We start from the raw sequence: 27317 nt of genomic DNA on the forward strand, positions 1-27317 counted from the left end.
TTCTTTTATAATCTGGAAGATGATGATGATGATGATGATGATGATGATGATGATTATTATTATTTTCTGTTTGAAGGGCAAAGGAGAAGACGCAACAATAAACAAAGAAACCTCCGAGGTGCTAAGGAAGGTACTGGCACGGCCGGGGGGCAGGAGGGCTGGGGGGGAGTGGTCCTTGGTTCTCTCCATGGTGCTGATCTTTCTGCCAGATGGTGTTGTCTTTGTTGCAGCCCACAGATTTCCTGTGTGCCATGATAGCTTCACAGCTGCTGGATTATTCAGAGTATAAGCTATGTCATTACAACAAATAGTATCCAAAACAAACAGTTTCAACACAAATAAATTAGTTGTCATCTAGAATTCCAGAAGTGGTAGGGAGAATCTGCCTTCCTTGATATGTTTCAATCTCAAGGGCCACAAAGGCTGGTCTGACTGTCATTGTCTCCCATTGAGTGGGAATGGAAGAAATGAACAAGAGAGTAAGCCTTTCATTTCCTTAATGAAAATCTGATCACATCTTTTTTGGCCAAAACTTAGTCAAAGCTAGCTTCAAGTAAGTAAGGCTAAGAAATATGATCTCTGGCCAGGCACTGAAGGATCAAGCTGTGATTCTGTGACCATGAGAAGAAATGATTGTGTGTGACCAACACCACTCTGTCTACCTGCCTTACATATTTGCATTCAAATGGCTGATTCCCTGAAATAACAAGGAAAACTGAATTGGCTCAAACTCAATCATCTTTGCTAAGAACAGGATCTGGAACACAGGGTGCAGACCTGAGCTGTGTTAAAGGACATGCCAACACTGATTTGGAAATGAAGAAATAGAAGGAAACATTGGAGAGATTGTGTGTTGTAACAATGAATGCAGAAAAGAGAAGACAGAACAAACACAGACAGACAAAATCTGAACAACTATATCCAAGCCAAAGCATTAGTACAAGATCAGATCCAATCCTGGGAAACTCATCACTCCTTAAACCCAGTTAAGTCAGAGTATACCCAAAACTGGATTTACACATTGAGGCATGGGTGTGGGAATGATGTATGATGTTTCATTCTGTGCACCACAGAGGGAAACTGTACATTTCTATTGCATTTCTATTTTCAGAATTACTCTTTCTGTCAAGTGAACCAATTTCATGTATTTCACAGCACAGGTTTAGTAGCATAGTGACTCTGCCCACCAAACTCTCCCTCCTGCCTGCATTCCCCACACCCCCTCCTCCTTCCTTATTTCTTTTATAAAAATGTTTACAATGACAGGATTTCAGTTCATTTCATAATCACAGGCTGATCACTGCATTAGATGAAGTATTCAACAAAAGCCAAGTAGAAAAAGAAAATGTACAGAGTATAGACAAGGACTGTAAGCAATAATCAAACCTCAAAGTGTCAGTTTTGCTCCTATAGATTACATTTGTTTGTAGTCTATGTGTTAGTTACCATAGATGAGGAACACGCACAATATTTGTGTTTCAGGGAACTGGTTTATTTCATTAAGCATAGTGGTTTCCAGTTGCATCCATTTTGTTGCAAAAGACAGGATTTCATCATTGTTTATGGCTGACTAGTGTTTCATAGTGTATGATTACCACATTTTCTTTATCTATCAATTGGTAGACATCCAGGTTGTTTCATATCTCAGTGCCACAATAAACATCAGAGTACAAATAAGTTTCATATGCTGATAAATTCCCAGGAGTAGAATGGCTCGGTTGGATGGTAGATTTGTTTTCAGAATCTCCATGCTGTCTTCCATAATGGCTGTACTAGTTTACATTCTGCCAACATGCTATCCAGCATTTATTCTTTTTAAATTGTTGGATGTGAGGTGAAACCTCATTGTGGTTTTTATTTGCATTTCCCTGATGGCTAGTGTTCCTCAGATTTTTTTCATTTGTCTAGTTACCATTTTTATTTTATATATTGAGAAGCATCTTTTCTTCTCATATTCTTTGTCCATTTATTAACTGGATTGTTTTGTTATGCAGTCTGATGGTATTAGGTCATAGACTTAGATTGTTGATCCATTTTGAGTTGTTTTTTGCATGAAGTGTAGGGTAGGTGTCTTGTATCATACTTCCGCACGCATAGATCCAGTTGTCACAGCAGCATTCATCAAATAGACTGACTGTTCTGCAGAGATTAATTTTAGCTTATTTGCCAAAGATTTGTTGGCTGGAGATGCATGCGTCCATTTCTGGGGTTTATATTCTGTTCTCTTGGTGCCAGTGCCAGGCTGTTTTGATTTAACTGCCCTGTACTATGCCTTGAATTCTGGTATTGCTATCCCTCTGGCCTTTTTGTTTGTTTAAGAATGCAATAGTTATTTGGGGTTTATTTTGTTTTGACATGAATTCTGGCATAATTTTTCTAAACATGAGAACAATGTCCTCGGTATTTTGATTGAGATCACATTAAATCTGTAAATTGCTTTGGATAGTATGGACATTTTGATGATATTAAGTCTTCAAATCCATGAATGTGGAAGATTTTTTCCATTTTTAATGTGTCTTCTTCCACTTTTTCTTTAATGTTTTGTAATTTTCATTCTAGAGTTCTTTCAAATCCTTGGTTGAATTTATTCTAAAATATTTAAATTTTGTATCTATTGTGATGGGACTGGTCTTACAAGTTCTTTCTCAGCCATTGCATTGTGTGTACAAAGGCTATTGATTTTTGTGTGTTGGCTTTATACCCTATAATTTCACCCAGTTCCCTCATGAGCTCCAGGAGCCTCTTAGTAGAGTCGCTTGGTTCTTCTACCTATAGAATCATGTCATCTGTGAACAGGGATAACTTGAATTTTTCTTTTCCAATTTGTATTCCTTTGGTTTCCTTTTCTTGCTTTATGACTCTAACTAAAATTTCTGGGGCTCTATTGAAAGCAACAGTGGAAATGGGCATTCTTGTCAGGTTCCAGATCTTAGTGGAAATGCTTACAGTTTTCCCCCATCAATGTGATGCTCACTGTGGATTTGTCACATGTTGTCTTGATTGTGTTGAGGCGTGTTCTTCTATATCCAATTTGCTTATGATTTTTTTTTATCATGAAAAGATGTCATATTTTGTCAAAGCTTTCTCTGCATCTTTTAAGATAATCAAGTGATTTCTATGCTTCAGTTTATTAATGTTTTGTGTCACATTTCTGAATGTGGATGTGTTAAACAATCCCTTATTACCAAGGATAAATCTCACTTGGTATGAGTGAATCACTTCTCTGATACGCTGTGGAGTTGGATTAGCTAGTATTTTTGTTGAGGATTTTTCCATCTTTGTTTATTAGGAATATTGATATGTTGTGCTGTCACATTTGTTTCCAGGAATTTTTAATTTTTTTAATTTTTTAAAATTTTTTTAAAGATTTATTATTTTTGGAAAGCCAGATATACAGAGAGGAGGAGAGACAGAGAGGAAGATCTTCCATCCGATGATTCACCCCCCAAGTGAGCCGCAACGGGCCGATGTGCGCCATTCCGAAGCCGGGAACCAGGAACCTCTTCCAGGTCTCCCACATGGGTGCAGTGTCCCAAGGCATTGGGCCGTCCTCGACTGCTTTCCCAGGCCACAAGCAGGGAGCTGGATGGGAAGTGGAGCTGCCAGGATTAGAACCGGCGCCCATATGGGATCCCGGGGCATTCAAGGCGAGGACTTTAGCTGCTAGGCCACGCTGCTGGGCCCGTCCAGGAATTTTTTAAAAGAATATTTTTTCTTTTGATTTCTTCTGTGATCAACTGTTCATTCAGTGGATTCATATGCAAACATTAATTTCCATGTGTTTGCATATTTCCTGGAGTTTGCTAAATTGTTGATTTTCAGCTTCATTCTATTGTGGTCAGAAAAGTTACATGGTATGATTTCAATTTTTTTGAATTTGCTGAGACATGATTTATGGCCTCAAGTACAATCTTTCCTTAAAAAAAAATCTCATAGAGTGATGAAAGAATGTGTTCTGCAACGGTGGGGTGAATTGTTCTGTAGACAACAACTAGGTTCATTTAGTCCATAGTGTAGATTAACTCTGTGTTTTTTGTTTGCTTGTTGCTTGCTGATTTGCTGTCTAGATGATCTGCCCATTGATGAAAGCGGAGTGATGAAGTTCCAATTACTATTATGTAATGCATGTCTCCCTTTAGATACACTAACATTTGTTTTAAATAGCCAGATTTTCACTAGCTTTTTCTCCTTCACATTCTGTAATGATGACTATTTTTCCTGGTTTCTATGTGCAGCAGGTTCCTAAGAACCATTTGTAAGGCTAGACAAGTGGTAACAAATTCTCTCCATTTTCTGTTTTTGAAACTCTTTATTTCACCTTGCTTTGCTGGGCACAGTATTCTGGGTTGAAACTTTCTTTTAGGACCTGGCCTGTGTCTTCATTCTCTCCTAAACTGAAGGGTTTCTTTGAGAAACCAGCTGTTTGACTGATGAGCTCCGGAAGGTAATCTGGCATTTCTCTCATGCACATTTTAGAATCTTTTCTTCATGTTTTACTGTTGCGTGTTTGACTGTAATGTGTCATAGTGAAGATCTTTTCTGATCATATCTTTTTTTAATGATTTATTTATTTTCATTACAAAGTCAGATATACAGAGAGGAGGAGAGACAGAGAGGAAGATCTTCCGTCCGATGATTCACTCTCCAAGTGACCGCAACGGCCAGTGCTGCACTGATATGAAGCTGGGAACCAGGAACCTCTTCCAGGTCTCCCACGCGGGTGCAGGGTCCCAAAGCTTTGGGCCGTCCTCGACCGCTTTCCCAGGCCACAAGCAGGGAGTTGGATGGGAAGTGGAGCTGCCGGGATTAGAACCGGCGCCCATATGGGATCCCTGGGCATTCAAGGCGAGGACTTTAGCTGCTAGGCCACGCACCGCTGGGCCCTCAAAGATCATATCTAATATAGAGAGTTCTGTGCGCTTCTTGAACTTGAATATCAATTTTTTTCTCCAAATCAGGGAAGTTTTCTGTCATTATCTCACTTAATAAACATTTTGTTAATTTCACTCTTTCCACACTTTCAGGAACTCCTAAGATATGTATGCTAGGTCATTTGTTAGTATCCCTTACAGCTCAAAGACTATCTTTAGTTTTTCTCTTTTTTTGTTTTTGTTGTTGTTGTTGTTGATTTTTTGTCTGACTGAGATATTTCCAAGGATTTGTCTTCCTGCTAGGAAATTCTTCCTTCTACCTCCCAAGTCTGTTGTTAAGATTTTTTTCTGTATTTCCTATTTGACAGATTGAATTATTCATATCAAACATTTAAGTTTACTTTCTTCTCAATATTTAATATCAGAAAAAATAACCATATCATACATTAGTTTCCTCTGTGTTTGTTTCCCTGTGTTTCTGTGTAATCTTATGATCATTCTTTTTCAGACATTTCATCTGTCTTTTCATCATCACATTTTAATATTGAAGCGCTATATTTCTTTGTGGGAATCATTATCTTTTCCTTGTGCATGTTGTTTGCGTTTCTGCTTTTATTTTTAGGCATGTGTGGAAACCCCTGTTGGTTCCCCCCTCTGGTGACTTGTATCTTGGCATTGTGCCTCTCTGGCTGGAGTTTCTACTCCTTCAGTAAATATCCAGAGGTGTGTGCTAGGTAGGGCCAAGGAGCTCTGAAGCACAAGGGTGGGACATGAGTCCACAATGACACCTAAGTTGGGCATGATAGATCTTCTTTATTAACAGTAGGGGGAGATATGACCACATTGGCTGGTGTGAGCCCGCTGTGACCACAGCATGACCACTGTGAGCCCACCATGACCATGGTGTGATGACTGTGAACCCACCATGAGCACGAGCATGGTGTGACCAGTGTGAGCCCACCATGGTCACAGTATTACCACTGTGAGCCCACCATGATCACAGTGTGACCAGTGTGAGTCCACTCACCTTCTCACTTCCACGGTGATCAATGCCTAGGATTAGTCCACAGTAATGAGTCCCATCCACAGAAGCACATAAATTACACAGTATACGTACAGTCCTCAGGGTGAGCCCGGAACCCTCTGCACTCAGGAGACTGTGAGCCTTGAAGTAGGACATGTGACATCCCTGAGGTCCAGCCACTCTCCACGCCCTATCATGCAGTCACAGAGCCCCCACCGCACTTTGCTTGGCAAGGTAACAGTAAGGGGGAAGCCACTCTCAGTCCCATGAACCTGCTACGCCGTGGAGAGAAGCAAGGCATTCCCAGAGCCTCTGCTTAGCCCCCACAATTCCTCTGGGCCAAACTCTGTCAGTGGGGAACAGAAATGTATCCTTCTCATAAAATCCCCTAATCATATGTATACAAGCCACCACAGCTTGAAATTTAAGACTCTGGAACGTCCTGGAAATTCTGACAGCGGATGTTCTTTCTAATAGATACCCTGGGTAAAATGTCTCTCAAAAACACCCTGTCCGGCTCCCATCTTGACGATACCAGGTCAAGGTAATCCCATTTGTTTATTGACACCGTTATTGGCTCCAAGTCCTGCCTTCATCTCTGCTCACAACCTTGCAGCTCTACATGTTTCCAGAGTGAGTCTGATATGCCGGAGTCCAGCTCCAGCCGAGAGTTCGGAGCTCGGGAAGGGTGCGTGGCGTCGGCGATAAAGAAAGACACAGACACTGACACTTGATGGCTTCTTGCTATATGCTTTATTCTCCAAAAGAAGCTGTCCTTTTTATTTACTTAGACGCATCACTAGCCTCTGCACAAACGTTTGATTTTTTATCTTTAACTTTAGAACTAAGACAGCATACACAGATGTCCAATTAATTTTTACTTCATGCTCAACCAGGTGCTCTTAAAGATAATTCTGTAAGTTACTATAATCAGTTTCTTTAAAGCAAACCATTATTCATTCTTCAGAAGTAGCCATTAGGTGACAGCCAGAACTCCAAGGCCGAGGCACAGATGGTTACCTACTAATCAGTAAAACATTCCTACCTACTACATTTTATTTTCACAACTTATCTATCACATAATGGGAAAGATACATCAAAAGAAAAAGAACATAAGGATCTAAGGCAAAAAGTTTCAAACATTAAATCCCCCTACAACTGCAAACCCTACAACCCCATAAACAATTAAACAATAATCAAAAGTATATCTCTGTGATGTTAGTAGAATTGCCCTAAATTTCCTCTAGTTAAAAAATTATAAAAACGGCTAAAACAGCTGCATTTTCTATGCTCTAAAAGTTGCAAGGACAGGCTAACCTTTAAGGTCACAGTAACTATATTTTTTTTGCCATAGCAGTTTCCACTCATACTCCCATCAATTCTGTTAGTTTGTAAAATTCTTATTAAGCCATTTCCCAGAAGACATGCTATATGTCTGGGCCAGATTTCAGGACAATGGGTAGGCACGCAACAAAGTGTCCAGAAATGACATGGGTTTAATTGTACTCCTGTGTACAGTTAAAGGCCCACTCACCAAGACATTATCAGTAACATTAACTCTCAAGCTCATATTACTTGCCAAAGCCATCTCACAGGGGCAAACAATGCCTCAATAGATTACAGGATTCTTAGTGGGGTGCTTGAGTGTCCATGCAAAAGGGTGGTGAGACTGCATCAAGGTGGTCAGAGAGAAATCCGCCGGGCCCTGCCAAACAGCTGGAAGCTCCCCCGGGCCCTGCCAAGCAGGGGAGCTGTTCTCTTCACACCTTCGTGCCATCTACACCTACTGCACGGTCCCCTGCACTGATATTTCCGGTGCAGGGTGTGAGTGTCTTTAGACTTTACTGCTTGGCTGAATCCGGAAGGTGGGGATGGCTGGTGCTGGCAGAGGTAGAGCCCCTCCATTTCTGCAGCAGGACTGTACCAGCACCTTGTCTTAGGATGCAGAGCATCTGTTGCACCTTCCTTGGATGTTGAGGCATCTGTTGATGTTCTGAATAAATCAGAGTCAGCTGAACATCGCCCTCACTCTTTAACTCCAAATACTGGTCCCAGCTAGAGGCAAAAGTAGTTTTGTGTGACTTAATTTTTCTGATTCAGTACTGTATTAATGAGCTGATGTCGGTTTTAGTATCATGCAGTGGCTGACTCAAGAAGAGCCATATCCTAATTTCTCTAAGTATTCAGCTTTCTAGATAAAAGATGGTAGCAAGGGACCAGAGCTCACTGACACACAAAGAACCACTATACAACAGGGCTGAGCATTTTGTTTCGTATAATGTGACTGGCAACCTGAATTTCTTCATGCTGAGGATGAAGAGAGACTACCCACATGCTGTTTCTTTGCTCTGAAGTTGTTTGCTATCAGTATGTTTTAATTAAAAGGGAAATCCAGCTAACAGACAGAGCGAAAGAATGTATGTTGCTCAGTAATGGCTATTGCTGCAGATCCAGGTTACATACAGCCAGGGCCAGGGCGTCATCTTGGCTACCTTATGGGGAAGGGGAAAGCAGACATAGTCGAGACATAGCACAGGTATCTTCTCTTGGGACCACAGGGACAAGGGATGGAGGGAAGAGGCAGGGGAAGGAGACAGAGACACAGAGAGAACGAATCAGAAAAGGGGCAGAAGAAGAGAACAAGCAGGGTGGTATAGGGAGAGTTTGATCTGGCCGATTTTCCAAGATATGCCTTCAGCACTGTTAGTGACAGGAGGGAGAGTCCCACACAGAACAACTTCATGGCTGACTTTCACCCTTGGCAGTCACAGCAATTACCCTACTCAGGCCAGTGCCACTCTTTGATCAATGCAGAGCAGTTTCTTGTTCTGAAGATCAAACAAGAAGTACTCTACCTTCTCAAGTTCTTCATTTCACCTGCTTGTTCTTCTCAGGCCTTTAGGACCCACTGCCAAACTCTTATTCCTGAATGCAGGCTTCGTCACCTCTTCCTACAGGTGCCTTCACGGCATCTTCACTTACCTCCCAAGGGCAGCATTTGTGAAGCAGAGCATGGCTTGATCTCGGGATGTGAGTCCTCTTGGCATGTCACTCATCCCTGAGTGTCTTAGGAAGCCCGTTTTATCCTGGTGAGGTTTATAGTATATATAAAACAGAACCTCGCAGTGTGAAGCAATGTGATCAGCACCGAAAAGTCCTGTCTTGGATGGAGGGAAGTATTCCGAGCTGCAGTCCGTGGGTGCAGGACTTCAGAAACAATATCTATTCTGTTTCCTTGACTTTAACGCTCAGACACTGTTGAATGGTGCAGCCCTAAATGCACGTGTGGAGAGGGACTCATGTTGAGGGACAACACATCCAATCAGTGCATGAATCGGGCACCGTGCTCCTCTGAAATGCATTTGAATTCAGGTGCTTGTGTTTTCAGTTAGACCTTGGCCCTTCGTTTCTACAGATTCCCCTTAGTGGCCTGGCTTTTAAGTTCTTGATCATCTTCCCTTCTTCTTCAATACAAAGATTTTATTTAAAGTTTATGTTTGTAGCATCAATCTCTTCAGTAGAAATCACCACAATGTTGGTTTTAAGGCCTTGTATTGTTGCTTCCATATTTTATCTCTGCCTCTTTCCCAAAGGAAACCTTTTCAAAACTTATATTAACTTTCTATTTTTATCTATGAGCATCACTTTGTCTTTTGTAAAATAATGGTATTACTACCTGTTTGATAGATTTTTTTTCTAAGGATGAAATAAGTTAGTGGAAGCAAAAGTCTAAAATAAAGTCAACATATTTTCATTATTTTACTCACCCTGTATTACAGCAAATGCTGTTTGCAGTTTCTTTGAAATGACTTGGGAGATATTTTTAAAATACAGGATAGTTTCAAGCATCGTGCTTGTTACTAAGACTAGGCAGGGCCCGTCACAATAGCCTAGAGGCTAAAGTCCTCGCCTTGCACGTGCCGGGATCCCATATGGGCATTGGTTCTGGTCCCGGCAGTTCCACTTCCCATCCAGCTCCCTGCTTGTGGCCTGGGAAAGCAGTCGAGGACGGCCCATGGCCTTGGGACCCTGCACCTGTGTGGGAGACCTGGGGGAAGTTCCTGGCTCCTGGCTCCGGATTGGCACAGCACCAGCCATTGTGCTCACTTGGAGAGTGAATCATCGGACAGAAGATCTTCCTCTCCGTCTCTCCTCCTCTCTGCATATCTGACTGTAATAAAAATAAATAAATATTTAAAAAAGACTAGGCAGAAAGTTGGCAAACTACATTCTATAGGTTAAATCTAGCCTCCCAACTGCTAATAAAACTTTATTAGCACACAGTCACAGGCGTTTCGTGTACATATGGGCATGAATGTCTCATGGTTTGCCTGCAGAGCTGAGTAGTTGCAGCCAAGATTATGGGCTGCTAAATATCAATGAACCCTCTAAGAAAAGCTCTTGACTTCTAATCAATTAATTTGTTTCACATCTATGTGAAAAGTGTTAGACCCCAAAGGGTTGTGGGGAGGACCAGAAGAAACTATGCCTGTGGTCCCTGATTCTCACGGTGGGAGCCCCAGGACCTGCAGTTGTAGCTGATCCTGGAAGCTGGTTACCAGCGCACTCCCCTTGAGGCAGAAGCCTTGGGTTGGGGCCCAGCCCCCTGTGCTGGAACGCAACCTCAGGTGACCCCAGTGCCTGCCCCAGGGAGAAGCACCATGTATGAATGTGGTTGAATAGAATTAAGTAGAATTCCTTAAAAAGTATAGAAAAAACAATAATTAGTATATATCATTACTATGCATATACTAATGATTATACAGTAATAATAATGAAATGTTGCAGCATATAAAGCAAATTTCATGTATATTTTAAGTACTAGAAAGGGTTCTGAAATTTGACCTTTGCATGGTGTTTTTGTAATGAACTACTGTTTGCAATGCAGTGCTATAAGTAACAGGCACATTGCTGTTTCTTCTTTCTCAGGGACAAGAAGAGTCAACAATGGTCCTTTGAAAAGAGGCAGAAAGAGAGGTAAAAAGAAATGATTGCCACATTTTAAATATTTAATAGTAATTAACTAACAATTCAGTAATAATGATTCCTCTTGATTTCTGGCTTGGGCCTGACCTGGTCCCAGCTGTTTTCCGCGTTTGGAAAGTAAGAACAAGTGGGAAGTTTTTGTGCATTTCTCTCTTTTAAACATAATAGATCTATATTATACATCTGTAAAACCACAGTTAAGTCTTTAAAGATGTATAATACATATCTAGTCACAGGTATGTATAATGCATAATTATACTAAGTCAATATATTCTTATATATCATATATTTATAATTTTGTGATATAATTTTTGTAAATATGTACCAGATGGGCTTCTGAAAAGTTACCTTTGCGTGGTGTTTTGTACTGCACTACTGTTTGCAAAGCAGAGCTGTAAGTATCAGGCACATTGCTGTTTCTCATCTTTTTCAGGGACAAGAAGAGTCAACAATGGTCCTTTGAAAAGAGGCAGAAAGAGAGGTAAAAAGAAATGATTGCCACATTTTAAATATTTAATAGTAATTAACTAACAATTCAGTAATAATGATTCCTCTTGATTTCTGGCTTGGGCCTGACCTGGTCCCAGCTGTTTTCCGCGTTTGGAAAGTAAGAACAAGTGGGAAGTTTTTGTGCATTTCTCTCTTTTAAACATAATAGATCTATATTATACATCTGTAAAACCACAGTTAAGTCTTTAAAGATGTATAATACATATCTAGTCACAGGTATGTATAATGCATAATTATACTAAGTCAATATATTCTTATATATCATATATTTATAATTTTGTGATATAATTTTTGTAAATATGTACCAGATGGGCTTCTGAAAAGTTACCTTTGCGTGGTGTTTTGTACTGCACTACTGTTTGCAAAGCAGAGCTGTAAGTATCAGGCACATTGCTGTTTCTCATCTTTTTCAGGGACAAGAAGAGTCAACAATGGTCCTTTGAAAAGACGCATGAGAAGAGGTAACAGGAACAGAATACTAAAAAGTACAATTCAAGGTCTGAGCTTTTATTCAGCACTGCACGTCCTGAGCAGTGAGCGGGTCTCCTGAGCTGGCTCTGCAGCTGCCCCGGTGCAGTGGGGCTCTGGCAGCGTGACGGGTTGGTGCTACCACCCACCTGCTGGATTAGCCAGCTGATCCAGGTTTTGCCTCCCATCTACGCAATTCAAAATCCATAGGACCAGGAAGCTGTGGGTGTGGTGAGCAGCTTGGGTGTTCGACTGTGCCACACAAGACAGGATTTTGGAGGATGGGAGTAGAGATGACATCATCTTTAGGTGTCCAGACTGCCATAAAAGAACTCAAAATGTAACTCATGGGGGAATCCTTGCTGTGTATTCTAAGTTATCAAGAGGGGATCTTGAAGCTGCTGCTGTCAGGGTGCCAGGTGGAGTCCCAGCTGACTGCCTCCTGCCTGGGAACACAGCAGAAGATGGCCCAAGTACTTGGGTACCTGCCACTCACCCTAAGGACCTGGATGGAGTTCCTGGTTTACCCAGACCTGGCCACTGCAGCCGTGAGGGGAGTGAAACAGTGGAGAGAATCTCTGTTTATCCCTTTCTCTATTGTTGAGTCTTTCAAATAAGTAAATAAGTAAATAACAAAAACAGCCCATGTATAATAGTAGAGGATGATGAAATGAAAAAATACATGCTTCCTGCAGGTCGAAGAATTCCCAAATACACAATTGCAAAATTCAGGGGTCCTGAGCTTCCCGTCGAATGTGGACCCGTGAATGGGACGCTGTACAAGAATCTGCTGCAACAAGGTGAGCTTCATGGGCTTCTGTGAGTTTCCACTGAAATGCCCCTGCAAAGACCATGCAGTTGAGGAGGCAGACGCCCATGCTGAGCCTCCAAGCCCCTCTGTGGCCTGTAACAGCGCCAGGAGAAGCCCTAGGACTCGGTCTCCAGCTGTGCCCCCAGCCAGTGTTCTCTAAGAGAAGGACAGCACAGCAGAGTCAGCAAAGGAAAAAGACACTTGGGTCAAGTCCAGAGGAGACCGAGAACAAGCTCCCTGGGAGCCCTGTCTGGTGCAGGCACACAGAGCACAATCCTGCATGTGTCACATGGTGACTGCCAGGGAAAGCCAGGATTTCCATCAAAAGGTCATCAGTCATGGAGACAGCCTCTCTCTGGCGCATTCCCAATCCCAAACTCACAGAAGGAAAGCAGGTGTTCTGCATAAGCTGCATGGCTTGCACACACACTGCAGGCACAGCTGACCACTCTTCTCAGTTCTGAGGATGGCAGAAACCCTCCTGAACTCCATCCCAAAAGGCCAGCTCAGGACTAGCCATTCCCCATTGGCTCTTGTAAGGATAGTCCCAGGCTCATGGTGCTAGCTTTCTTATACACATACGCCAGATGTCCTGTAGTAACAGTGGCTTTTCCAACTTCTGGAATGCGTAACACATTAGCCTACCAGGCCATATCTCCTCTCATCATGAGAAAGGTCTACAGGATGCCAATTAGCACTTGACACCAGCTCAAGCAGCTCAAAACCTGGATGAAAAATGCACACATCTGAGAAATCCCACAGGCCTTTCATGGGCCCTCTCCCCATAACAACCTTATGCTAGGGGCGCAGAGCTCAGGATTTGGAATCAGAAGAAAGATCAACAGCCTGTTTCATATACACTACGGTCGTCAGTCAGTTTTCCATTCCTACAATGAAATACCAGAGACAAGCTCCTTTAAAACAAAAAGAGGTTGGCTTAGCTCTTGTGTTTGGAGGCTGCAAGTGCAAGATGAGGCAGCCACATGTGTCCACCCTCCAGTGAGGGCCTCCTGATGGATGGCATCTTGATGGGTGGACATGAGAGAAAAGTACACTGCAAAACAGAAAGCTCAAGAGCAGCTGGACTCCTGCGATTCCTTCTGTGGGCAGCCCCTCAAGCACCTGCACGGTTCCCCTGAGGCCTGACTTCTTCAGGGTCCAGCCACTTCTTCCATGGCTGCACTAAGGACCTAGCATCCCACACATGAAGACTTGGGGGACAAAGTCAGAATATGCCTTCGCCGTGACAGTGTGCATCAGGTGTAACATGATACTCAGTTGCTGTGGCTCTTAACTTCCTCCCCTACAAAATGAGAACAAGTAAAACTTGCCTCCCCACATTAGTAGGGGAAAAATAAACAGAAAATATTTTACACTTCTACTGTTCTTCTGCTAGTGTCTCCCACTTCCATGGTATACCTCTGGGCTCCAATGAGTGTTTAAGTGTTTGCCCTATGATCTTATTTCATATTTGTAACTTAACTTTTCACTTTGGAAAACATTTCCGTAATAAAAGGCTTATTTAGTGCCTCACACTATGTCTCACCAAATCTTCACTTTGCAAGCACCAGAATCTAGTTCAGGTCTCAGATACTCCACTTCCCATCCAGCTCTCTGCTTGTGGCCTGGGAAAGCAGTCGAGGACAGCCCCAAGCCTTGGGACCCTGCACCCACGTGGGAGACCAGGTAGAAGCTCCTGGCTCCTGGTTTTGGATAGGCTCAGCTTCTGCTGTTGTGACCATTTGAAGACTGAACCTGCAGCAGATGGAAGATCTTTCTCTGTCTCTCCTTCTCTCTGTAAATAAGCCTGCCTTTCCAATGAAAATAAATATGTTTGAGATACATTTATTTTATTGGAATGGCAGATTCACAGAAAGGAGAAACAGAAAGATCTTTCATCTGCTGGATGACTCCCCAAACATTTTCAACAGCTGGAGCTGAGCTGAGCTGAAGCCAGGAGCCAGGAACTTCTTCTAAGTCCCCCACGTGTGTGCAGGGTCCCAAGACCTTAGGCCGGCCTCTGCTGCTTTCCCATACCATTAGCAGGGAACTGGATTGGAAATGCAGCAGCCAGGACTCCAACCGACACCCATATGGGTTGCTGGTGGAGGATTAGTTGTTGAGTCATAACACTGGAGTCCTGTAATAATAGTTAGTTTTAGCATGAAGTAGCCATGAGTGCAGACCATGAGAAATAGTTGATGATCAATCATTAGCTTGAGGAATGAAGTTATGCAGGCCATGGCGGAAGTAGCTCTAAGGACAGTTTCCACGTGGCTACATATAGCATGGGGCTGTATGTCCTCATCTGTCCCACTGATGTTTAGGCTGGCACAGAACCAGAGAGAGGCAGGGAAAACAGTCCTGCTTGTTCTTCAGTGCTATTCACCTGCTTTTTATCATAATAAAATACTGTGAACGGGTAAATATTGCTGGCAGTTATTGTCCACCTCACTGCATGAAAGTCCAAGACACAAATACACAATACAGAGTCTCCTTCGACCCTGACCTTTCTTGCTGGGAATGGAGCACTGAGGTCTGGTAGGGAAACAGTCTCCTGCGACAGATGCAGAACCCCAGATGGGCAGCTCCACGGCCAGGGCGGTAGGAAGCCAAGCTTTGGTGTTGTCACCATGGAGGAGCTAACCTTGTCCTGGTCTTACAGGCTCCCACCAGAAGTGTATACAGGGTAAGGATGGACGGTATTTCACCCTGCGAGAATTTGAAATTGAAGGCGGCTACGAGACATCCAAGAACTGGAAGCAAACCGTGCGCTGCCTCGGGTGGCCCCTGAAAGTTTTGATCCAGGTATTTTGGTGACTTGAGGTCTTGGTCAATGGTTTACCATCATGATTCACCAGTCTGGACTTTGGGGGACCTTTGCTGTGTCTATAAAGCCATCCTGACTGTACATCCCAGGGTGGCAATACACGTTGTAGCTTTAGTGCACAATTCAGTCTCCATGATTGGCTTGCTTTACAGCGTTGTCCTGTAAGTACATTAGCATGTCCCCTTTGGGGGAGAGGATGGTCGGTACCTTGTGGTCTTCATTCTGCCACAAAGGAATTGTGCAGTGGGTCACATGAGGGGAGAGGGGAGTGTTCAACTTTAGGAACCAATAAATGTACCATCGTAGAATTATGTATATGAAAATGCTGAATGGTGCGGGTAGTTCCTAGATTCTAGTGTATTTCAGCTGGATGAACCACTCAACATTATCCTTGAAAGAGGACATCAACAGAGCACATTATAAGTGATAGCTTTGCCCCTCCCATGAATCCCCTGGCGTGGACAAGGCAGGAACAGGCTCTCCGTTGTGGATGAGCCTGCAGAATTTCAATCCCGGATACAGAGCTCTTTCAGCACACCTCAGACAGTTCTTGCTTGTGGCATTCTTGCAATAAAAAAAGGGTTTTTGTAAAGCAAATATTTAATGAGCTCCATCTCAAGCTACAAGAGAGGACCAGGTATGAATCCCAAACCAGGAAGATGGCTGCCCCCCCCAACCCCAGAGTAGCATGGGGCGCATGCTGGAGTAAGAAGCATTGACAGGAGGTGATGAAGCAGCTGGATGAGGGACTGTCACTTCTGGCTTTGAATTCAAGGACAGATTCCTGGGACAGTTTTCATGTCCAAGAAGAGTTTGGCAAACAAGAATGTAGAACAGGGCATCTTATGTGCACACAAAGGACAGCCAGAATTGTGCTGCGCCATGTGCTGGGACACATCTGGTTAAAAGGCTCCAGTTGTTGGCTCAGCTGATGGTAGAGGGCAGGAAGCCCTCCATCACTAGAGCATCATGGAAAACAATTTCCATGAAGACATCTTGACTTAGAGCTGACAGTGAGACACCCAGATAGAAATTGCTAGAAGATAGTCATAGACACCAGCCTCACAGAACAAAGGCAAGATCCATGATGTCGTTGACTATTTCTGTCTTTCAGAAAGGATTTCTGCAAAACCCACCAAGACGCAGAAGAAAGGTGATTATCGCCTGACTTCCTACCAGTGTCTCATCCATTCAATCTCTGATTTTCCGTGATAAAATTTAGTTGTATATATGGTGCTGTTGCTGCTTCCAAACATCACACAAGGTAGGAGGCTTTGGGCACTGGAAGATGCAGCTAGAGATGGGAGCAATCCTGCAGAATAAATTATCAGAGTGAACCCCCCCTGGTATGTATTTCACTGTCACGCCACCTCCAATGGAGCCTGCGTGAGAAATCACCAGGCCGAGGCGGAAGCTTCAAGGAAGGATGCCTCCTGGATTCGGCTGCTTCTCTAGTGGTCTTGGCATCCCTGACTGTACTCTCTTTGCTCTTATCTTTATGGCTGAAATAATACTATTTATGTTCAGCAAAGGCTCAATATTCCTTTATAGTTCTATGAAGCCTTCTGACAGGAGACTGGACAAGGATTGCAAACAGTATGAGATAAAAACTATCAAGTCATTAGCTTTAATAAACCTACCTGGGACTATGTTTGAGAATTCCTAAAAAGAAGATATAGTAGAAATCTATAGCTTAAAAAGTCATACAGGAAGAAAAACTAAGAAAAATTAAAACCAATGTAAGGCACAAAACACAATGAGAGCTAACCGCTTAATGATTAAAACTGTAACTGGTGCCAAACCGCATCCACAAGAAATAGCAACTGCAGTCTGTCACCAGGCTATTAGAGAACAATCTTTTCTCAACAGACCCGCTTACATCCCTGGAATAATTGTTTGTAGACATGTAACCACATGAATAAACAAAGAAAATGTCCCTTTGCAATCATCTATTGTATAGAAGTTGATGTCTTGCTTTTGCAAAATGCACTCAGATACAACTGCCTCGAGTTGTCGTGTCTGTTTGTCACTCGCCGAATCCTTGCCCACCGTTCCCGGGGTCCTGTTCCCGTCGGACTGATTGCTCCCGGCTGAGCCGGTCTGTCACATCTCACTAGAATATGTGAAATGTCGTACTTTCTCAGAACTAAGCATAGAAGATGGGAGTGGAGTTAAAAAAGCAAGTGTGAGTTTGAAATACATACAGGGAAGGAGCAGATGTTTCCCTGGGAACATCCTATGATCACACCAGATGGCCTAATGTAGAATTCCCCTGGGAACATACATCACCCAGTGAGGCAAACAACAAAAGCACATCCTCTCCCTTTCATTCATACTTTCCCTGCACTGCACGTAAGTGTACACACACACACACACACACACACACACACAGGGGAAATACTTTTCCGTTATTACATTCTTGAGAAGAGCAGGACTGCAGAAGTGCCCTGTAAGCCTGCTGCTCTGGACTCTCTCCTTTGTGAAGAGACCTCGGCCTATCAAAGGGGCTCTAAAGACCCCATGCCATCAGTGTTGGTGGAGACTGCCGGAGACCAGCTCCAGCTGAGAGCTTGCAAAGGATGCGTGGATCGGCGAGACTGTAAGAGGAAAAGATAAGACACGGACCACTATGGCTTGATGCTCATAATGGACAACTCAGAAAAGTTGCCTTCTTTATTTATACACAAATCATCACAAACTTTTGCACAATATCCAATTGTTTCATTTTTACATCATGGTTAAGAAAATGCAAAAAACAATCCTAACATATTATTTACTTTAAAGAAAACATTTTTGGCAAACCATTACTCATTGAAATCTGCAGTGACCTGGCTAAAGCCAGGAATTCCACTGTTGGCAGCACATGCAGATACATAGTGAGAAGTAGTTTACTTATACTCAAAATTAATCTTATACTCAAAATCAATTTCTACTAAACACAAACTAAGATTGATTAAGATATTATTAAAAGATTATTGAATTAAAAGATTATAAATGAAAGGATCTTATAAAAGCATATAACATAGGTTCTTTGCTAAATCTTATAATCAAGTCATGCATTAATTACTGTCACCTTCACCTAGTGCTGATTCAATTGTTTTTTGTTCTTTTGTTAAAGGGCAGTGAAAGGGATCAAGGCAGCTCAGCCAATCTACAGAGGGCCTTTACAAAAAACTTCCTTTTATCTATATAAACTGTTTTCTTTCCCTTAATATAAGTGCCAATATAAGACAAAAGTTTTCATAAAGTGTTTTCTTTCCCTAAACATAAGTGCCAATATAAGATAGAGATTTTAAGCCACTTTGAGGGGGTTCACATTTGTTTCCCTTTAGAAGATGCCGCATATACTTTTGCTTTCTATGGTGAGAAACTAGAATACGTCATATCATGTGTTGTAACAGTTCAAGGCGCATGGTAAACAAACTCTTTGTACCTCCATTATTGCCATCAGTTGCAAGATATTATCAAGCCTTTTCTTAAGGAAAACATTACTTATACTAGGGCAAATTCCAGGATGAAAGTGGGCACATGACAGGATGTTTGGAGACATTGTGGGCTCAATTGTACTATTGTATACTTTTAGCTGTATGTCATAGCCTTACGTCGCTAAAGATGTTTTTATCATAACATGATTGATCAATTTGAGGTGTCATACTAGTTACAGGAATCACTTCCCATTAGCAGAAAAACAGCAACAACACCCTCAGGAGAATTCTATGAAACATCAGAGAGGTAATTGAGTGTCCATACAATGGGCTGAGGCAGCAATGAGGTGACCAGAGACATTCCGCCGGGCCTTGCCTCGCTGCTAGAAACTCCTCGTAGCCTTGCTAACCAAGGAGCAGTGCTCATCACACACCCATGCCATCCGACCCAACTGCATGGCTCCCCACAGGAGATGCCCTCCGTGTGAGCGAGCCGTTATGGAGTTCGCAGACCAGCGACCTCCATGCTGTGTGGACTCCAAAGAAAGTAGTGAGAGCGCTGCCGTGCCTGTCCTGGCCAAGGCTGCAGGTTAGCAGCCTTGGTGAGAGAGAGCAAGCACATGGTGCAGGAATGTCAGGGAAGGACTTCCATTTCCATAACCTGTGGCATAGGGAACCTTCCACATCTCTTGCATACCAGGAAGTCAGTCCTCACAAAGCTGGCCCGGGACCATTCCCTTCACTGACTTGGTAACTGGAGATGCAGGGACAGGCTTCGGCATCCACCAAGGTTTCTGCAGAGAAGTGATTTGATCTGTTCATTAAGTGAGTTCAGCATAGGCTAATCCCAAGCTGGTCAGCTCCCTTCCCTTCATCACAGGTGCTCCCCCGCCATGCCCTAAGCACCTGCTCCAAAAGTGTAACCACCTCAGCTCCCAGAGGGTCTCTCCACCGGGTCTTCCACTCCAGCCCTTGGCTTCTGATTCTTGTGTTATGCATCCGTTCAACAAGCAACTGCGGAGCAACTATTAGGTGCCAGGTGTTATGCTGATCAGTGGTAATGCAGAGGAGGCCAAAATGACAGAATTATGTGAGCCTCTTGCCTGACCTGGCATAATAGTACATGGTGGGGCTGGAGGGAAATGGAGGTCTGCACCATTCCAAGAGGTGGGCACTGACATGGCCGTCATCTCCAGTCTGTGTGGTCTGAGTCACACTGGGTGCTGTGGGCAGGAGGTAAGAGCTGGAGCAGCCATTTTTCTAGGCTGGAGGGAGGCCAAGCCATCCCAGATATCCAGGGTCCATGCAGTCAGGATTCAGGAGAATGTGGAGAGGTCCCATGTTGAGGAAGAAGAGCTGTGAGCACTGGAGACTTTGGGAACTTGTGGTCCTCAGGACTGCGTCCCCCTGAGGAGGTCTTTTGGGGGCTACTGCATAGCCCTGAACTGAATGGTTATGAGAGTCAGCGAGTGGTGACCCAGCCTGGTTTCCACGGTCGTAACTTAGAGGAAAAGGGCCAAGGGCCCCCATGTGGGTCGACCAGCGTAGTTTGGTGGCTCAGTCTGGGAACCAAGGCCAGGCTCCCTGCATGGCCTCCAAAGGCATGCACCTGGGGTTGAAGAGCCAGGTCTGAAACCTACTTAAACCAAACCTTCATGAACACAGTAATGAATGCTTTCCATTCTCTAGTTCGACATCCAGCCACATAAACACAGATACAAAGTGAAACCAAGGGAGGGCTGTGGCACAAAACACTGAAATGTTCTGTTCAGGTGTCACAGGTTAAACTGCCTACAACACTGGCATGCCATCTGAGTGCTGGTTGAAGTTCTGGCTGCTCCACTTCTGACCCTAGTCCCTGCTGATGCACCTAGGCAATGCAGCGAAAGGTGGCCCAGGTGCTTGGGCTTCTGCTTCACGTGGGAGAGACCCAGATGCAGTCCCAGGAGTCAGGCTTGGGGCTGGCTCAGTCCCAGCGGCTGTGATCAGATAGGGGAGTGAACCAGAAGATTCTGTGTGTGTGTGTGTGTGTGTGTGTGTGTGTGTGTGTGTGTCCCTCTTCCTCTGTAAGTCTAACAAATCTTTAAAAAAATAATCTTTCAAAAACTATATTCAAAAATGTGACTCGTGAAACGTCATATCCAATATTGTGACTCAATCTTTCTCTTTTTCACAGCGTACACAGCAGTCTGACAGCAGCATCTTTATTGACCCTTATGTAAGTACAGACTCCTACCTGTAATCCTGTAAGAGTCCCGGCTTCTCCCCAAGCACATGATCTCAGTCGCTACTGCTCTTCCCTGCTGCGTGCTCACAGTTGGCGGCAGAATGCTGTCTGTACCCTGCTTCTTTGACCTCAACACACAGAGCTCCCAGGACAGGATCTGCACCCAGGCCCTTTCTTCAACTGCTCAAAGGCTTATGGATGGAACTATGGGACACAGAATGTCACAGAAATTGATTCCATCATGTTAAGTTCTCAATGAACTGCCCTGGAACAAGTCAATTTAAATGATGAATGTAGCTAGATAACACACTATGTTTTGAGGCCAGGCTTTGCCAACCAAAAAATAATTGATTCAGATGATTTTTAGTTCATTTTTGGTGCTATTTCTAAACCATTCTGTGTCTGCATCTCAGCTTTCATAAAAACTTGTGTCCCGTCACCGCCCTGCACCATTGGCAGCCCATATGAACACTAGTTTGAGTTGCAGCTGCTGTACTGCTGATCCAGCTCCCAGCTAACATGCCCGGGAAAGCAGTAGGTGATGCTGCACATGCTTGGGCCTCTGCAGTCACATGGGAGACCAAATGGGGTTCCTAGCTCCTGGCTTCAGCCTAGCCCCACCTCTGCTGTTGCTGACACAAAGCCAGCACTTCCTGAACTTTACCGCACAACAGAATGGTCTTGCAAAATCTCCACTCAATGTGGATCCTTTCCTTTTGAGGTTGGAGTCTTTCAAGTGTCACCTTGGTATGTGTAAGGTCACACGTCCTAGAATCCCAGTGTGTTGACCTGTGGGGTCTCACTAATCCCTGAGACGTCTATTCCATCTCTTTCAGCCACAGAACTCCAATGAGTGTGACGTGTGCTACCAAGGGGGAGTGATTTACTGCTGCGATAGCTGTTCAAGATCCTACCACCAGGACTGCCACATCTTACATATAAATCCTGAGAGGTTAGTAAGCCACATCCCCACCCAACCCTGTCCTGGTACAGCCCCTCCGCCATTCGCAGGTGGCCTGCTGGGTTCTGGGCCCTGGTGAAGAGCTTCAAGGATCCATCAGATGAGGATCCATAAGGATCTCTCAGAGCTCTAACGTTAGTGGCCAATAGCAGCAGACTCATGGGGCAGAATCTCTTCAGATGGCTGCTGGAACCTCACACACTGATACAGTGACACCATCCTACCCTGGCTATTGGTTCAAGTCAAATCTCTCCCCTCTCCCCAACCCTCTACCACAACACACACACACACACGCACGCGCACACACACACACACACACACACCCGGACCTGCTGTGGGAACATTGCAAGGTTGTAAGGGCCTTCAGAAGGCTGTGCCACTATCTGTCAAGTCAGCTGATTCTGCATCGCAAGGAGCATGGTAAGGTCTGTGAACTCTGGATGTGAGCCCCTGCTTCAGACAGGGCTGATGCTGTGTAGGATACCATGGAGACCGATGAGGTGTCCTGAGAATGATGCTCCGGTAGAACTGCTGGAGGCCAGGAGGATGGCCTCTACCAAGAATGCATCTGTCCTGGTGAGGTCAAAGCCTGCTCCTTCCATGTTGGGAGGGATCAAGTAAGCCACCTGTCCCCAGGGTGCCATCTGAGGGCATCAGTACAAATACATGCCTTTGATGAACTGGACAAACTATAGAGGCAGAAGACAGCCTGTATGTGGTCCCAGATCCACGCCGGTCTGGGTCCGTGGAACATGCACTGAATGTCCTTGGAGAAGGTAACATCTCAAGGATGAGTTATTGTATGTATAGCCGATTTTCTTTTTTTATATATTTATTTATTTTGTATCTGATTTTCAAGAGCCTCACAGCACAGACAGCAAGGGAGAGAAGCTGGGCAAATGGAAGATGCCTAACCCATTTGTAGGTTTCTTTTCCAAGAAGGTTTTGCGGGATAAATTCCAGAATGGAATAAGGCAGTGTCAGAGTAGAAGATGCCTATAGCTTGGCTTTGTGCCAAAGCGAAAAACACAAAAATCTGGCTGCCCTGAGTTTGACAAAGATGAGGTTGATGCATCATGGCCCAAGACTCCAGTACTTAAGGTGCTAATTTCTAAGACTTGACTGTGCCAAAAAGGAATCGTCATCAAACTCCCAGAGGCTCTGATGCAAACTCCAGGTTTGGAGGTGAGTGAGAGTCCATCGCTCCTTAGGCATGTCACTCAACAGGCTTGTCACTCATGCTGCCACTCTTGATGGGAGGGGAGTCTCTAGTTACTGAAAACAAGGGGTCTCCAAGAGGAACGTGAGAGAAAGATGGAAACCACAGGTCAGTCTTGAGGAGAGGACTTAGGCAGTCACAGGATCCTTGACTGACTCACCGATCCTGTCTTTGCTCACTGATGTCCAACCTCCTAGCTACCCATGGAGTTGCATCACCTGCAGGATCAAAACCATGTGGCACAGGTGTTGGAAGAACCAGCCGCTTCGTCAGGAATCAGAGGTGCTGCAGATACAGATGCAGCCTGAGGAGCAGCTGGTGAGTGGTGTCGGGAGCCTGAGGCCACTCCTTGCTGGGCACAGGGGAGGGGCGCAGTCTGACAGCAGGCCAAGCCTGTGCCCACGCTGGGCTTCCATCCCACGACCTCACACCGGAGTGTGGGGTCCAAAGGAGACCAGCATTCCATGTGTGCTCCCAGAACTCTGCAAGCCTGGAAGCTGTGTTCTGCCTGGTCGTGTGGGTGAGCAGCTCTGTGCAAGGGGCCTTTCCCTCACTGTCTGCATCTTCCACAGAGATGCGAGTATCTCCTCCTGAAGGTCTACCAGTGCTCAGAAAGTACCGCTTTTGCCTCGAAACCGCATTATGTAAGTAGCAGCCACAGCCTGAAGGCTGTGAACTTGTGATTGGAAATTGTACAAACAGCTTTTCTCTCTGCTTCCTGGGTGACTGTCTTCCTTCAAATGTCTTATCACAAATCATCGTAGATTGAGAACTCAAGTTCCCATCGTAGATAGGGGGCTGAAACCACATAATTTGGCTTCTCAGAATCTGGAAGCTGCAAGCCTCAGATGAGGGTGCCAGTGAGGTTGGGCTTAACCCAGGACCCTGCTCGGAGACAGCTAGCTCCTTCCCACTTCCCGCATGCCGAACAACAGGGAGGGAGCTCCCGAGGGTCTCCACAAGGGCACCAAGCCAATGGTGAGGCTCCACCCTCATAACATACTTACCTCCCAACAGCTCTTACACTGGGGGAGGAGAGTGTCAGGGTTCAGACACGCAAGGGAGACGGGAGGGGGAGGAACACACACCCCTTCCTCATCCACCCACCTTAGGAGTCTGGAGAAGGCAGGCGTGGAGCCACACCCCCAGCCCTCCCATTGTTGTGTTCCTTGATCTCAACAGGGCACCCAGCCACACCAGGGCACACAGGGACCCATGTGGTTAGACAAGATCAAGGAGAATCTGCGCAGACAGGAGTACTCGCACGTGGGGGGCTTCGTGCAGGACATGCGCCTCATATTTCAGAACCTCAAGGTGTTTTGCAGCGTAAGTGATGCTCCCAGCATCCCTGCTCTCTGTCATGGCCTTTCTACCTTGCATCTTCTATAGGGCGAATGTTTCAACTACCCTCCTCAGTTGAGAAGCTCATACAAGCCAAAGTGATAATGATAACCTGGAAGTATCCAGGAAGCTCTGGAGGAATGGCCCAAGCCAGGAAGTGACACTGCCAGTCGGACCTAAGGCCCCTGCCTGTACTCTCTCATGATGGGAGATTTCCGCCAAGGGAAAACGCTCGGCGGCAGAGCTATTCACCCCACAGGAAAGACAAGGGCATTTTCAGGGAAATCAGTTCTTCCTATCTTGAAGGGATGCTCTCATGGACCCCCTGTTAAAGCCTGGGTTTGCTTGCCTCATGAGCAGCCAGTCCATGGCTGATGCCAGTATGGTGGTGATAGAAAGTGGGTGTTGATTTTGCACTCTGTGATGCCCTGAGGGACCGAGGGCAGCAAGGCTTAGGGACTGAGCCGTGCTCCCCAGCTGGTATGCGCGGTGCTGGCTCCTGTGATTGGTCGGTGGCTGAAGCCTGCACAATTTCCTGAGAACATTGTGATGGCAGAGTGGACCAGAGGCCACCATAGGTGGACATGGTCACTGTTTTGTTTGGTCAAGGCCTGGGGTTCTTGTGAAGTGTCTAAAATAGAATCCAGCTGCTGGATATTAACTAGAGGGGTGATCGTGGCTGCAGTCTCGTGGCCTGACTGGTCCTTCTCCAAAGAGCCGTCAAGGCCGAGGCGTAAGAGGACACGCCGAGGGAGCGAGGCCGGAGTCTGCTAGTCTACCTCCCAGCCCTTAGGGACAGGCCTGTGGACGACACCACACCAACCGTCTCCCACCTTCAAATGCTGCTTTACTTCACGCCTGAATTTCCTAGTCCTATAGCAAAAATAGTGAAAAGCATTCCCAAAGGGTGAGGTCAAGGTACAAGGGAAACATGAAGTGAAGGTAGACACTTTTGTACTGTCACATTATTACATTTAAAATGTGCTAGTATCTAGTATCTAGAATTCATAAAAGTGACATCTCTCCATGAATTCGTAAAAGTTATCCAGTATCTAAAATTCATAAAATTAAATCTATCCATGAACTGCCCATCAGGAATTAGCCTGAAGTTTGTGAGTTGAGTATTCCTAACTGAAACATGTGAAATTCCAAATGCTCAGAAAATTCCACACTGTAAACCTTTGCTTCATGCATTAAATTATTAAAAATAGCGTACACACTTACCTACGGGCCATGTGTGGAAGGCACAGACGGTACATCAATGAATTTTTGTGTGTGGACTCAGCCTGTATCAACAGGGCATCCCATTGTGCATGTGCAAACGTTTGCCGTCTCCAAAACGCAGAACCTGACGCACTCCTGGCTCCAGGCATCTTGGGGAAGGGGTGCAGGGTCTGCTTTTCCACCTTCCAAAGAGAAACGACCAGAACAGCAGAGCACACATGCCTTTCTGGCTGGGGGCTCATGCCTGCGGGGGAGGCGAGGAGCGGAGGCTCCCCAAACAGTGGCTACTGTCATATCTATTCTTTTTCAGGATGAAGTGTTCCTTAGGCTGGGGCGTGAACTAGAGGCCAAGTTTGAGAAGAACTTCCAACATATTTTTGCAATTCAGGAAACTGGGCAGAGCATGTGTTAGTTGGAGACCTTCGTTTGTCAACATTTCTAAACCATCCCTGGTCACCTATTTCTCTAAATAAAATTTAGATTTGTCCAAGTGTTCGGATTGAACCACTTGGAGAGGAAGTTGCTGTGGAAGAAGGGCACCCTTCTCCACAGGGCGTTCGTCGGCTCGTGGCCTCCATGCATTCACGTCCTTCATCAGATCCTTCAGCAACGTTGTCTCTTCCCACACAGTACTGACATTCGTCTTCACCCCGAAGTAGTTTGTGTTTTTTGTTGTTACTGTCAATGGTACCTCTCTCCCCTGTGTTTTATTACTGACTATTGACTGTTACAGAAAGCTACTGAGATCTGTATGTTCACTCACATAGATGCAGATGTAAGTACAGAGGTCCTCCCTCACTGAATGCTGGGCAGTACTGGTTTTTTGTTTTCTGTTTTGTTTTGTTTTGTGCCTGGTATCTAAAGGCATCAGGAAGACTTGGTGGATACATGACATTTCCGTGGAACCGCAATTGACTCCACTGATGGAAGCATTCACTACCTGGGCTCTGAAAGCTCCGACGAGCCTTGGCTGTGCTGGAGGGTGGCTCTGCCTAGACGGTTAGGGTCATCCACTCCAGGTGGTCTCCTGATGCCACCAGGAAGCCCACACAGAACATCCGAGACTATGGATGCGGTGTGTTCTCTTAGAACATACTTTTCTTATGAGCGAGTGTACATTCAGTAATGACAATGAAAACAAAGAACAGTGAAGCATAAACCAGTCCCATAGTCATTTCTATTGTCAGTATCCAACATTGCACACTGTACATAATTTACGTACCTGCTCTATCTTTATGCACCTGGCCACAGTTTGCTTATGCCAGTACCACTGCCTGGCACTGTGATGCTAGGAAAGCCGCAGCATCGCTGACTGATAGGAATGTTTGGCTCCATTACAAACCTAGGACCACCCTGATGCATGCCTCTCCTCTGTGGCCATAGCATCATCATGGAGGATATGACTCTACAGACATGGACA

At 44.8% G+C, this 27317-nt stretch overlaps 1 protein-coding gene across 1 annotated transcript in view; it reads left to right on the forward strand.

Moving 5' to 3' along the window:
* LOC101523891 (nuclear body protein SP140-like protein) overlaps nt 1-26572 on the forward strand; it is a 51528-nt gene extending 24956 nt beyond the window's left edge. Inside the window, exons 8-20 of the mRNA XM_058665092.1 lie at nt 77-130; nt 10825-10872; nt 11315-11362; nt 11805-11852; nt 12555-12659; nt 15336-15478; nt 16615-16653; nt 21102-21143; nt 21989-22104; nt 23530-23650; nt 23905-23976; nt 24515-24658; nt 26208-26572. Coding sequence (XP_058521075.1) covers nt 77-130; nt 10825-10872; nt 11315-11362; nt 11805-11852; nt 12555-12659; nt 15336-15478; nt 16615-16653; nt 21102-21143; nt 21989-22104; nt 23530-23650; nt 23905-23976; nt 24515-24658; nt 26208-26309 — 1082 coding nt within the window. The 3' untranslated portion in view covers nt 26310-26572. The remainder of the gene's footprint in view (nt 1-76; nt 131-10824; nt 10873-11314; nt 11363-11804; nt 11853-12554; nt 12660-15335; nt 15479-16614; nt 16654-21101; nt 21144-21988; nt 22105-23529; nt 23651-23904; nt 23977-24514; nt 24659-26207) is intronic.
* The last annotated feature ends 745 nt before the right edge of the window (nt 26573-27317 follow it).

This window comes from Ochotona princeps, chromosome 5 (assembly GCF_030435755.1).
Source record: "Ochotona princeps isolate mOchPri1 chromosome 5, mOchPri1.hap1, whole genome shotgun sequence".
In the NCBI taxonomy this organism is placed as follows: Eukaryota; Metazoa; Chordata; class Mammalia; order Lagomorpha; family Ochotonidae; genus Ochotona; species Ochotona princeps.